General features: G+C 44.7%; 1 protein-coding gene across 12 annotated transcripts in view; it reads right to left on the reverse strand.

The window, feature by feature from the left end:
• Nucleotides 1–13,433, reverse strand: part of MAGI1 (membrane associated guanylate kinase, WW and PDZ domain containing 1) — a 1,125,105-nt gene that overhangs the window by 239,344 nt on the left and 872,328 nt on the right. For all 12 annotated transcript variants that reach the window (XM_086939094.1, XM_086939091.1, XM_086939093.1 and 9 more), the window contains one exon: nucleotides 6,532–6,739. In XM_086939094.1, coding sequence (XP_086795220.1) covers nucleotides 6,532–6,739 — 208 coding nt within the window. The remainder of the gene's footprint in view (nucleotides 1–6,531; nucleotides 6,740–13,433) is intronic.

Consider the following 13,433-nt stretch of genomic DNA (forward strand, 5'->3'; position numbering starts at 1 on the left):
TTGGAGTTGTTAATATTTAGGCCACGTGAGGACATGAATTGAAAAAAAGAATTCAGCAATTTTTGGAGTCCGAGTGCGGTTCTGGATAAAAGAACAGCGTCGTCCGCATACAACAGGACCGGTACGCCTGTTTTACCAATTCGGGGGTAATCCGTGTCTGTTTTTACCAGGTGATCTTCAAGTCCGTTAATATATAAGTTAAAAAGAAAAGGTGCTAATATACAGCCCTGCCTGACTCCTCGGTTAATTTTAAAATCTCTCGTTACTTTCATGTCTCTTGTAAAACGCACATTTGCTCGGGTGTCACTGTGTAGGTCAGCCAGAAAATTGATCAAATTATTTTCTACGCCCATTTTTTGCAGGACTTCCCAAAGTTTGCTCCTATCGACACAGTCAAAAGCAGAGGAAAGGTCCATAAAGGCCATATACAAAGTTCCCTCTCTTGCTTGGGTGTATTTACCACTAATTAGATACAGATTCAGACACTGTGTGGTTGTTGCATGTCCTGGTCTGAATCCATATTGTGCTGGGGTCATTATGTTGTGTTGTTTGGCCCATGCGTTCAGCCTCTTTAGTAGAGTCCCACCCACTACCTTCGCAACAGAGTTTATCAGGGAGATTGGTCTATAACAGGCCGCTTTTGTTCTGTCCCCCTTTTTGTAAACAGGGACGATAGTAGATGCTCCCCAAGATTTAGGAGCCCCCACTTCGACCCCGGCGTTGATGACAGAAGTAAGAATGGGAGCCCATAAGGTGATGTTAGACTTGAATAGGTCAGGTGGAAGACCATCAGGGCCCGGGGCTTTGTTACTGGAGAGACCAAGTATCCCTAATTCAATTTCTTTAGTCGAAAATTGTAGCGGGTTACTTTCAGGAAGGAGAAATGGTTCTGGAGACTGTGGGGCGTCGCTCTTAAAGATAGCTCCAAAATGGGTGATCCAGTCATCCTCCGGTATAACTGTACCGAGACTCTCATCATTTGGATTGCCAAAAAGTGGTTTATTTATTATGCTCCAGAATTTTGAACTGTTGCTTAAAGTAGAGGGGTCGAGCAAAGATTCCCAAGTTTTGGTTTTAATTGACTTTTTGCGTAAAGCAAGGGCCTTTTTGTAGTCCATCCGAAGAACCTTAATACGTGCAGAGTCTCTCGGTTTATTTTTAAGAGCGGCTTTTAGTTTGCGGTTTGCAGAGGAACATGCATGATCAAACCAGCGGGGGTGTTGAGCAATAGATCCTTTGGTTGTTACCGTCAGTAGTTGCTCTATTCTTTTAGACACAACCGCAAAGGCGAATAAAATAGATTCTGGGGGAGCGGAATTTGTGGCACAGAGCTTAAGTTCATGTTCACAGTGTAAAGCGACATCCTCATACAATTTGTCACTGTTTACCAGGTTCCATTTTAGGCGGCGATTATTATTGACTAACTTAAGCGTCCCAGGGTCTTTAATGTTTTTATGGAGCACTTTCGGGCCGCATTGCAATTCCAGGTGCAAAGGATTGTGATCGCTGTGAATGCTCTCCAGAATGTCAAAATTTAAAACCTGTTGGGCAACTCCAGTTGAAAGGAGAATATGATCTATAAAAGACCCTGACTCTGATCCTTTGTATGTTGGAACTTTGAAGGTGAAGGAGTCGTCTTTCATAGATAGCGCCATGGTCAAATTCAAGGTGTCCGTTAGAGTGTTTAGTTTGGTTCCCCGCTGGCAGTGTGTAAAATGGGGACCTGTTCTGAGACCACAGCCCAGAGACCCCAAGGTGGTTGAGAGTGGATTACCACAGATGTGTGTATTAAAGTCACCAAGAAAAATTTTATCCTGTGGTAGTTTTGAGCCAGATTCATTTAGGTAATTTTCAAGACTAACAAGATTACAATCGTTCGGATTTGCGACGGAATTGTAAAAATTAATTAGGGTTATGGCTTTCTTACCCCGTCTAAGAGTCAGTACCTGCATATTCCTGTTATCCAGCTGCACTTGGTTGATCTGCATTTTGAGGGACAGGCTAACAAAAATTGCCAGTCCCCCCTTTGCTCTGCCGCTGAGGGAGGGAGATGCGGGAACAAAAAAGCTTTGATAACCCTCAATACAGATATTGTTATCTATTAGCCATGTTTCTTGGAAGCACAAGATGGTGTAGTTTTTGACAAAGGCTTCCCACGACGGGTCAATAATTTTTGAGGCCAATCCTGCGAGATTCCAGGATAGTATCTTGAGTGTGTTAGGGGCATAGTGAGCTAAGTTTGAAGTGGGTGTTATAACAGATGGGGAGTACAGATTTTGAATGTCCCTTATAACAGGGTTTGTCCTTAGAATTTCAGGTGATACATGTGGTTTACAAGTTGTTGGTAAGGAAGAGATACCTGCCTCATCTTCTGAGTGGGACAGAACGTGGTTTACTTTAGGGCTGACTAAGTGTTTTAAATTCGTCGTGCAGATGGTATTAGAAGAAATGACCATTGGGGGATTAGATGTTTTAGGTATAGTCTTCATATTTCCTACCAGGCAGTTTATTTTTTCAGAAGGTGAGATAGGAGACAGGTCAGATGGCAGTCAGTCTACCTCCTCCAGTGGGTCGTGGCTGAGGAAAACATCATAACGGTTGGCTATAGGGAACCCATAGTCATTGTATTGTGAGGTGGTGTGGTTAAAAGCCCGGTGGTAACCATGCCCATAGCGTTCAGCTGTTTCTATTGGTTGGTAGTTGTGGGCTTTGTTTCCCCATAAGTGAGAGTAAGGATGTTGATCTGGGGCCATTGGCGTATCTAGGCAGGGTGGGACAGAGGTCAGCCAGGGTTGATTGTTCTGCTGTGTCCTGTAAGATCCTTCTTGAGTATAGTTGTAATTTATTTTATTCCTGTAGGGATCTGAACGGACTGGATAGAAGTAGCTAAGACCCATGGTTCGAATCAGGCTTTTTGTCCCGGTGCTTCTCCATCCTGCGATGAATTTCGCCGGCCCTAGACATTTGAAGGTGACCACAATACAGTCACCCTCTGTAGATTTAAAACGAGTACCCACCCACTCTACTCTTTTGACATGATGGATGGTACCTATTATATTTGAGGGGAGAGGCCTATGTATGGAAAGCCATTGCATTGCTTTGTTCCTCAGTTCCTCCCGAGTTTCTTCCCTGTTAGCAGCAACTTTTGGTACCCCAATCATGACTATTGTATAAGGGTTGGCCTGTGGTGGCAGGTTAATATGTGTTAACGGACGTGTTGTGATAGGTCTGGGGGGCTGTATTCCTGTGTCTTTAAGTTGAGTGTTTCCTTTGGGAGGGGCCATACGACTTTTATCCTCGCATATACCTCCGTTGGTACTAGGTAGGTGGCCCTCTGCAGCCCACTCGCTATCATCCTCATCTGTTTGGGTGTTAGGTGTGTTAAGCGTAGGTGTATTTGGGATCACAGTGGGGGTAGGAGCTAATTGAGAATTTGGTGTTTGGACAGTGATGGGTAGACACTGAGGTTGTGGGTGGTTTGGCTTTCCTGTATTCTTTGACGTGTTATCTACTTTTTTCACTGTTTTTGAATTTTTTACAGTTAGGGTTGATGAAGATGGAACAAAGGTTGAGGGCGTGTTCGCTGTTTTAAGCAATCTGAGGATACTAGAGGATATATCATTTTGTGCTCTCTCAAATTTACTCAGCGCCCTCTCTATATTGTCGATCTGTTGGCGAATGGGTTGAAGAATTGTTTTAATTAGGGCTTCGATCTCTCTCATTGTTGGCAAGATTATACTGCTCTGCTTCTCAATGTGTCCTGTTTCCTCATTGACTAGAGAGATACCAGTTTTGGGGTTGGTATTCCCACTTGCAGCATAGACCAGTGGGGAGGTTGGTAGGGGCCCGCCCCGCTTTGAGACAGGGAGTTTCTCTTGACTATTCTTCTGCCACAAGTCTTTGAGCGATCGCTTGGGTTTGCCTGGTATGTGGTGGATTTTCTTTTTAGGAAATATGACTCTGGGCTTTTTTCTCTTGGATTTTGGAGTGTTGCTTTGTTTAGGTGGTTGGGTTTCAGTTATAGCAATGGCTAATGGGGCAATCTCCACGGTGTGAACTTTCAGTGCGGAAGCAGGATCTTTTTCTTGTTGAATGTTATTTGCACTACTAGTTAGAATCATGAGGCTATTATCCAAGGTATTCGCTAATAGGTCCGTGGAAGAGGAATTAGAGGGTTTTTCTTTGATATGCGATCTTGGTAGTTCTGAAAATGATTGCATAAGAAGGGACTCCTGTGATGAAGTTGAGTCCTCCATATTTGGGTCTTCTGCACTAGTATGTGAGGACAGATCTGGGAAACATAGATTGGGAGTCAGAGAGAGCCTCCTCTCGGTATCTTGAATGGCATCCGCCACTACATTGATAGTTTTTTGGAGCATTTTATCTATAGCGGTTATAGTGGGCAAAGGTGTACTCACTGTTTTTGATCTGCTGGTTGATCGAGTGGCCATCAGGGTTTTGCAGGTTTTTGTCATCTTTGTCTTGTGTAAGCTACCACTTTCCTCTGGATGTAGCCTAGGTTTGACTTGTGACTTCCGAGGAGCGAGCTAAGGGGGGTGGCCCGACCCGGCCACTTCAGGCCCCTGAGGGCCACAGAGGGCCCGCCCTTTGCCCGGGCTTCGCCCGCGCGCGTCCCGCGATGCGCGTGCTAGGCCCTGTTTAAATAAGTGATGTGTAGGGAAGGGGCGGGGCACTGGGAGGGGGCGCGGCTCACGCGGGAAGAGGGAACAGCTGATGTTACTGACGCTGTCCCTCGCAGTCCCCGGGCCGCGCCTCTCACCTCCGCTGCGGCCTCGCTTCTCCACACGCAGGGTCTCCTGGCAGATTTATCGCAGGTAGGCTGCTCCTGCAGCAACGAGGATTAAGGCTCTGTGAAATTGGCAAGTCTTTACTCGGACCAAACTCTCCGGCGAGCGGCACCCGCGGAGCGGGGGCCGCGAGAGGTTATAAGCTCCTTGCAGGGGGCGGGGCACTGGGAGGGGGCGCGGCTCACGCGGGAAGAGGGAACAGCTGATGTTACTGACGCTGTCCCTCGCAGTCCCCGGGCCGCGCCTCTCACCTCCGCTGCGGCCTCGCTTCTCCACACGCAGGGTCTCCTGGCAGATTTATCGCAGGTAGGCTGCTCCTGCAGCAACGAGGATTAAGGCTCTGTGAAATTGGCAAGTCTTTACTCGGACCAAACTCTCCGGCGAGCGGCAAACTAGCCTCCATGGGCACAATAGAAAAGTAGAGGAAGTTTTGCACCAAATTATATATAACATGTTTTTGTTAATACTCTAGTGCGGTGTACACGAGTGTGCATTGTCCCACTGCAACAAGGCAAATACAACAGCATATCAATTCTAGAAGGGCATGAATGGTGCACTTGGAAAGCAATTAAGGCACTCCATGGGACGATATTAAAATAGATCTTTAACAACGATTTTGTTACTCATGTTCTCCTTGTAAGCCGAAATATTTTTTCCTGCCGGTAGCAGGAGACTTTAAGGGCCCAATTAGGATGGCGGGTGGACTTCGGAAACGGGACCGACCGACTAGCCATCGGCAGTCCTGCTATAGGGATTACAGTGTGCCTGCCTGGTATCATGTATTCTTTGCATTGTGGCGAGTGCTGTTGGCTGCAGCACACGCCACAATGCAAACAAAAATGCACCCAGTACATATCCCTGTACTACGTGGCAGGCACCATGCGGTGCCTGACACATAGTGCAGGGAAATGTCGTGGGGCACCATAGGTGCCCCCCAGCACCCACGTCTGGGGGCCAGGTGGCAAGGGGGTCCCGCTACAGGGCCCCCAAGTCCCTTTTCGCCTGCCTGTTCATGGCGCGTTAACCACCATGAACAGGCGGGCGTAAAGGGACATCGTAATCCCTACAGCGGTGCCTGGTAGGCACAGCCACCATTGGAGGGAATACGGACCCCTCTGCCACACTGGTGGGCTCAAAGAGCCCGTCGGAAGCGTGGCGGTCGGTCTTTGACTGCCACCTACCCGGCATTGAAATATGGAGTGCAGATATGATGGGTCCGATGGCGGTGAGACCGCAACCGACGGGCTGGCGGTGGCATTCCCACCGTCATCCTAATCGGGCCCTAAGTGATCCGAAGTTGTAGTTAAAGAATAATGCTTTATTTAATAGGTTTTCTAAATGATCTCGTTTAGGAAATTGTGAAATTTGTTTTCATTCACCTAGCAACAGGGTTGGCATGAGTGCAAATATATAGAAGAGATTTACAACTGGAAAAATAAATATGGCCTAAACAGTCAAAAGACATGGGAAACAAAATGGAGGATGCATGCATTACTTTAAGATGAAATGGAGGCGGGGATTGGTCGGTTTCTATATGGTGGTCCTCAGTGATCCAACACAATAGTTTTCTATCTAGCCAATCAGATGTCATCATTGCAATATAGCGACAGTCCTGATAAGTATCCATTGAAACATTACAATTTTGGCTATCCAAGACTATATCTTTGCACATTACCAAGAACATTTTTAAAAATTGGTAAAGAATAAATAATGTATGCATTACTCTATAAAATAGACTTCTCCATTTTCCGTATAGGCCATCTCCCAGTTTTCCGGCAGAGGGCCAAAGTTGTCCTCTTCAGAAGGAGGTAGATATTGCGGTAACGTCTGAGATGATTCCGTGATGGGAACAGAAGAAACACTTCGAACCAATGTTACTGGAGGCTCTGGGGCACTGTTTGTACTGTGCTCTTCGGGCTCACTGGAGTCTGCTATAAGGAACAACAAAGCATAGTTAGCATTTAGATGAAGTCTGCATATTAATAAGGAAGTCATATTTAGATTAGCTTAAAACTATGCAAAAGCTTCAAAGTTAAACATGAAAGATTAAATCCCTCATTCACAAATTTATGATAAAAGAATTCTTCAACCAAAGTATAGGTCGGGCTGAATAATTAGAATAATTAGAGTAGTAAGTTACCTACCCCTAAAGCACACATCCCTCACATACAAAAATGTTGTATAAAAAATAAAAAAAACACAAATTAATGAAAAAATAAAAGACAGATTTGTTCATGGGAGGCTCATCTGCACACAGCAGTTTTCTATGTTAAATTTTAGCGACCAGATCGGCAAGTGTCCAAAACCAATGCTGCCACCAAACCTCCACTGGATGGAAGTAGCAGGGAAGGGATTTCATCCCAGGCGGTGAAAGGGGGCACAGTCAGTCCCAGGTATGGACAACCGAGGAAGACTAAGTCCTAGCCCAGCCCTCACATTTGGCACGGATATTTCCTGCTGTGCAAGAGTCACTAAGGTGCCAAGTAGCATGTAGTAACTTGTTTTGGCACTAAAGATCAGTAAGACCTCTCCCCATTGAAGAAGAGATTGCCTACATACTTCCCTTTCCTTTTACAGATCAACTTGTAAACAAATGTGCCCATCATCAAAAGAAGTCAAGGACTGCACCCGTCCCACCCACCAAACTGTACTTTAAAATTCACCTCAATGCCCAGGAGGCGGCAATACAACCTACAGTCACTGCCAGAGTTGGTAACCCCCGTATCCAGTGCAGAGAGGCATTGATTGCACCACCGGTTAGATCAACTAAGGGTCATCAATGAGTGATAGCTCAACTCCCAGAAACCACTGTACTTGTCACGGGACCTCACACTTAAGCCGTCAAACCATTATAGACTTTGTGACTCTCTGCTAACAATTTAATGCAGAAGTTGCTTCCCGAGAGAAATAAAAACGAATTTAAGAGAGGATGTCAAATGTAGGACTATCCGGTCTTTCCTGCTCACTTGCAAGAGACTCTACATAACAATTTTACATACACAGATGGCTCATGATGGTAACCAATAAAATCTGAAAAGAAATTATAGGTCCATAAACTGTACTGCAAACAACCTTGTCTGAGGAGGAATTGCAGCAGACAAAATAGCAGTCAGCATCATTTTGTATTGAAAATGAGCACCTTCGCTCTATAAAATATGGAGATTATGAGGCAGAACTGATTTCGACACCCAGGAGTGCACAGGAATTACAAATGTCAAATACTCTACTGTGGGCGTGCATAACAAATTAGTAAACAGACTTCTGCACTACATTTTGTAGCAATTTGGGACAACAATGTCAAAAAGATTTGGCCAAGCATTAGAAGAAGCTGCAGCAGTAATTGTGAGGCAAGATACTTCACACACTCTGTAGTTGTTTGTACACTTTCTGTAGTGGTTTGTGCAAAGTCTTGACCTTCTGAGAGAGGTACCTTTAGTGTTGCCTTGGTTGCGAACTCTGGCTCTGCATTCTCTCCAGGATAATCTACACCTTGGCAAGATCTCACCTAAAGCCAATTGATGTCTGCCACTTTGGTCAGCGAAGCCCGTGCCTAGGTGTCTTCATTTTCCAGACAAGTCAATGGTTTTTGAGGATTTAGCCAAGTACTCGCAATGAAAAAAAGAAACGACAACTGAATGGTCAAGAGTATTCCGAGCTGTACCTTCTGAATGTTATGTAGCCCCAGTGATCAAGGTTAAAGTAAAAAAGAATCAATTGGGATTACTGTATTAGCCCCAGGAGCTGGACATAATTGTAGAATTTCCAAGTGGTTTTCACTTAACTGACAATTGCTTTAGTAAGTGTTACTATGTCAGGAAAACGGTCTTACGGTAAAATAAAATAAACAAGATCACAAAATGAACAATTCAGAAACATCTGTTTCAACCAGTTTCCCTAACCGGAACAGGGCAATCTAGCATAGCATCATGGGGCACCTTTACCCCTTTCAGTGCAATAGATATCAACAAGATTCTTCAGAATATCAAGGCTTCTAACCATTTCAGCTGCCCTCGGCCATCTTCAAAGAAATCAAGAAAGTCCTTATCCCCACCTCGACAAGGATTGTAAACGCTTCACTGTCACAAGGCGCGATCCCAGATTGTCTGAAAGCAGCTCAGTTATCACTGATACTAAAAAAACTAACAGATAGAGGTGACCTCGATAACTTCCGCCCACTCTCCAACATCCCCACACTAGCCAAACTCCTAGAAAAATGTGTACAATCCCAACTTTGTGCTCACAACTCCTGGACCAGCATCAATCTGGCTTTCGGAAGGAGCACAATACTGAATCGGCCCACACTCATGTTATGGATGACATTTTACAAAAAATGCTTGACCAAAATTAATCCTGCCTCCTAATCCTCCTGGACTTTTTTTCCGCGTTCGACACGGTCAATCACGACAACCTCCTATCAATTCTGAAGATCAGGATGGGTTTCTCTATTACAATGGTTCTCGTCCTTCCTCCACCACAGATCACAAAGAGTGAAGGCAAACAACTCTCTCTCCAAGCCCTCCCCAGTTCTCATGTGTGTATCCCAAGGGTCCTCCATGTGTCCTATACTCTTCAACCTTTTCCTGGAACCATTAGCTAACTCACTAAACTCCACAAACCTTTTCTTCCATATTATTGCAGACGAGACGCAACTCTACTTAAAAATCTCCTCCCGGGATAACATTATCTCAACTCTACCCTATTGTCTACTCAAAATTAGCTACCTGAGAACCATCTCCTGCTCATCACCTCCAAAACGTAATTCCTTCTCATCTCTCCTCCGAACTACATCCCCAAGCTATAACTATGGTTGAATCACCTCACAGCTTTCAACTGCACCCCCCTCATTATAGACTCAGCCAAATCTCTTGGAATCACCCGGGACAAGCACCTGAACATGAATAATCATATCAGCAACATGTGTAGAGGAACAAATCACTTGATGAGAACACTTAGAAATATCAAACCATTCCTTCCACAAATGGATTACAAGCAAGTGGTTCAAGCGCTCATCTTACCGAGAATAGACTATGGCAGCACTACGCTCTGTGGCCTTGCCAAATACGCCTTGGCTCCACTAAGGGCATCTCTGAATGCTGCGACCAGACTGATTACAGGTACCAAACAAAATGTGTACATATCCCAGTCCTAAAATCTCTTAAATGGTTGCCCTACGAAGCCCGATTCCAGTTAAAGATTGCCGTTCTGGCACACAAAGCCCTCCACTTGAAAACGTCCTGGTACCTAGCGCAAAAACTTTAACTATCCTGCGGGTGTAGAGCCTCAAGAAGCGCTAACACTTTCCTGCTGAATCCACAAATCTTTAGGAAAAAGAGAACTTGCCAGCGAGCCTTCTCCGGCACCGCCCCAAAGGTATGGAACTCTCTTCCACCGGAAATGCGCAGAATCTCCTCAACGATTGCTTTCAACTGGAAATCAAAAGATTCTTAATGAACAAATTCCTACCTTAATTGGGCTAGGTTCGTCTGCTCAAGATCATTGATCCTACAACCATTGGACCATCATCGGATGCTGCTCTTCTTTATCTTATAGTGTGCCCCCCGTTTAGTCCGCTATGTACCTGCAAATTGTATTACTCTCCTATGACCCATGCGTCTTGTAATTATGTGATTATTCTTGCTTTTATTCCTACTTAATGTTGATATTGTATGTTACACCCTCCTTCCATCCTTTTGGTAAAGCGCTCCGATATCCTTCAGAATCTTGTTTGCACTATATAAAACTTTATAAATAAATAGCATCTGTGTTTGAAACTCACAGGTATTAGAGAAGGAACACCAAATTAAGGGATTTGTTTTGTTTTTTAAATGGAAATTTAAATGTTAATTGCACCAGAGGAAACAAAACTGGACCAGTAACATTCAAGAAGGGAAGCAACAGAAGAGTTGACACCTGAGACGTGGCACTACGGACAAACAGCGTGGTTTGTAGAAAAGTGAGAACAGCAGGACAGAAGCGATCCTCAAAAACAGCAGTGTTACGGCAATCAGTGTGAAGTGGTATTTTTAAAAAGGTTCACTCAAGCTTATCCAAGGAGTTTCACCGTGGAGGAAAAGAGTTGAAGTCAGTCCACACCACCTGGTCAAAATAACCACACATCCTTCCCCCAAAGTCGCTTATTTCACAGATGACACTGGTTGTTCTCACTGGGAGTCAAAAGATGTCCACAAGTGGAAACTCTAGAATTGTAGAATCTTTTCAAAAGCCCTTGGAAACCGCAGCCAGTTTGGGTACTTTGCTTTACCAGAAGTTGGTTACCAGGAATTGGACTGAAGGGAGGAGTAGTTCCTTATTAAAAGGCCTACCCCAAACAAGCAGAGCCTCCTTGAATAATACAATTTATTTATTAGATGTGAAGTTGTCCCGTACCAACGATAACACACTCCGCTAACCTGATCTTTTGGCAAAAATCTCTCTGTATGATGCGATTTGTAAACTTATAAAGGGAAAGACAAAACTTCATGTTCACCATGGGTATCAATTGCAATTTAAATGCAACCACACAGGGCTATTTGAGAACTCAGAATTGCTAGTGAAATGTGGTCGAGAGAACACAGGGCATTATCAATATCAAAAAGAAAAGCAACTTTTTATTTCTGAAAATGCAGGAAATTCTATCAAATTCTCTATAAATTGCTGTGAATTATGTGATGTTAAGTAGAAATTTGTTTGCCAAATATACTATATCCATCAGCAGAAGTGTCCGAGTTGGTAAACCTTTTACATACCTTAACAAATGGTGGGATGGCGGACATCACCCATCGTTTGTAGCAGACCAATTGTCACACAAAGACAAAGCCAGTGGCGTAAGGAAGTATAGCATGATAACTGATGGGAGAAAACCTTGAGAGTCATTTAAGTTCCTCTTGATTAAAGAAATAGCATGAGAGCAACACTCATTGTTGCAAAGGTTGAAGGAGCAACTGAAACCTTCTCTTAATCATTTTAAGGGAAAGACAATCTGCACCAATGGAGTTTGCATAGATCTATAGACCCCAGAGTTGACATCTAGATCAGCCTTCATTAGAGTGCCCTTCAACAGAGTTCGAGTAGGTTACACATTGTTTTCAATGTATTTATTTTAGACACAGGGAGATAAAGTGATTTTTCAAGAATCACAAAAGATTGAGTCGAGGCCGTGATTCGAACTTAGAGCCTCATTTTGATGTCGATGGGACCGACACAGAAAGGCTGTTGGTGGTACTCCCACCAACATACAGGCCATCGGTCACACCGCAGCATTAGGTTGTGGATGGTTGCACCGTAGCAATCTGGGGTTTTGACTGTTGCGGAGTTCACCAAAAATACTGAAAAGCAACTGTATAGAAAATAGGCCATGGCAAAACATGGGGCCAGGACAAGATATTGGGCACAATATCCAGCTGGAAGTGAAGAATTAAGGTGACAAATGCACATGCAGAGAAAATTCTGCATGGTCTGGATCATTAAACCCAATATTCCAGGACATTTTCCAGAAACAGTCAGCATATGCTGCAGTACAGGCTTGAAATAATAACTAACCAAGGAGTATTCTTCAACATTACAAATACACAGGTTTTTAATACTAAACATTTTCCGGCATAAAAACAAATCATGTAATGAAGGTTGTTCTGTAGAGTGCCAAGGCCTCCCCGACTAGTGGACAACGAGCCTATGGTGGGTTGCAGGTCCTGGCGGCAGCTGATTACGCCGCCGGCGCCAGCCTATAAAGCGGCAGGCATTTGTCACTGGCTGCCCAGAAGTGTTTAAACACTTCCGGGCAGGGCTTTAAGTGGGATGAAAAAACTGGGGGGTCTCTCAAAGGGGCGTGGCCAGTGTAATTAGGGGCGTGGCTTTAAAACACTTATGCAAAAAATCTGCTTAGCATAGTGTGCCGCCCGACTTGTATTTTGCTGTTTCTGTCATTGCATCCAGATATGTGATACAACAAGTAACATCATACTTACAACAAGTAAGTACTATTTGCTTTGTCAATGGTTATCAGTTGCATAAGATAAATAAGCTGCAACTATGGCTTGTTACATATAAAATTGAAAAAGCTTCAAATTAAAGCCCTGGTGACCCTAACACAATGTTGCTGCTCTTTCAAAAAGAGACGGGAAATCCATAAAGAAAATGACTCTTTAAAGGATTTCCCTTCCCTCAAAACGCTCACCTGGCATGACGTCATGCCGTAACTTCTCCACTAGTGAGAACAGGCAACATCGATGTGCTTGCTGTCTCGAAACGGGTCTCTATCGGGCTGTTTTGCACCCTGGCACTTTTTTCCAGACTACAGTGACAGCAAACTGCTGTCACTGCAGTCCGGAAAAAAAACCACACCACCTGTGCCAGGGCTCAACACAGAGCCCGATAGAGACCCGTTTCGAGGTCCCCTTTAAAAAACTGCCGGTGCTCAGACCCTTGGAGACCCGGCCCACTTAAAGCCCTGCTTCCGGGGCACCAGGAACTGGATTCGGCCGGACCAAGCCCGCTTAAAAGGGGTTGCAGCAGGGGCGTAACACAGAACCCTGCAGCCCCCGCAGTGCGGGGGGGCCTCGGCACTCCAGGGGCCCCCTCCGAGGCCGCACAGCCAGAAACCACTTGCATCCACTTCGACATGGTGCT

The sequence above is a fragment of the Lissotriton vulgaris genome, chromosome 9, assembly GCF_964263255.1.
Source record: "Lissotriton vulgaris chromosome 9, aLisVul1.2, whole genome shotgun sequence".
NCBI classification, from domain to species: Eukaryota; Metazoa; Chordata; class Amphibia; order Caudata; family Salamandridae; genus Lissotriton; species Lissotriton vulgaris.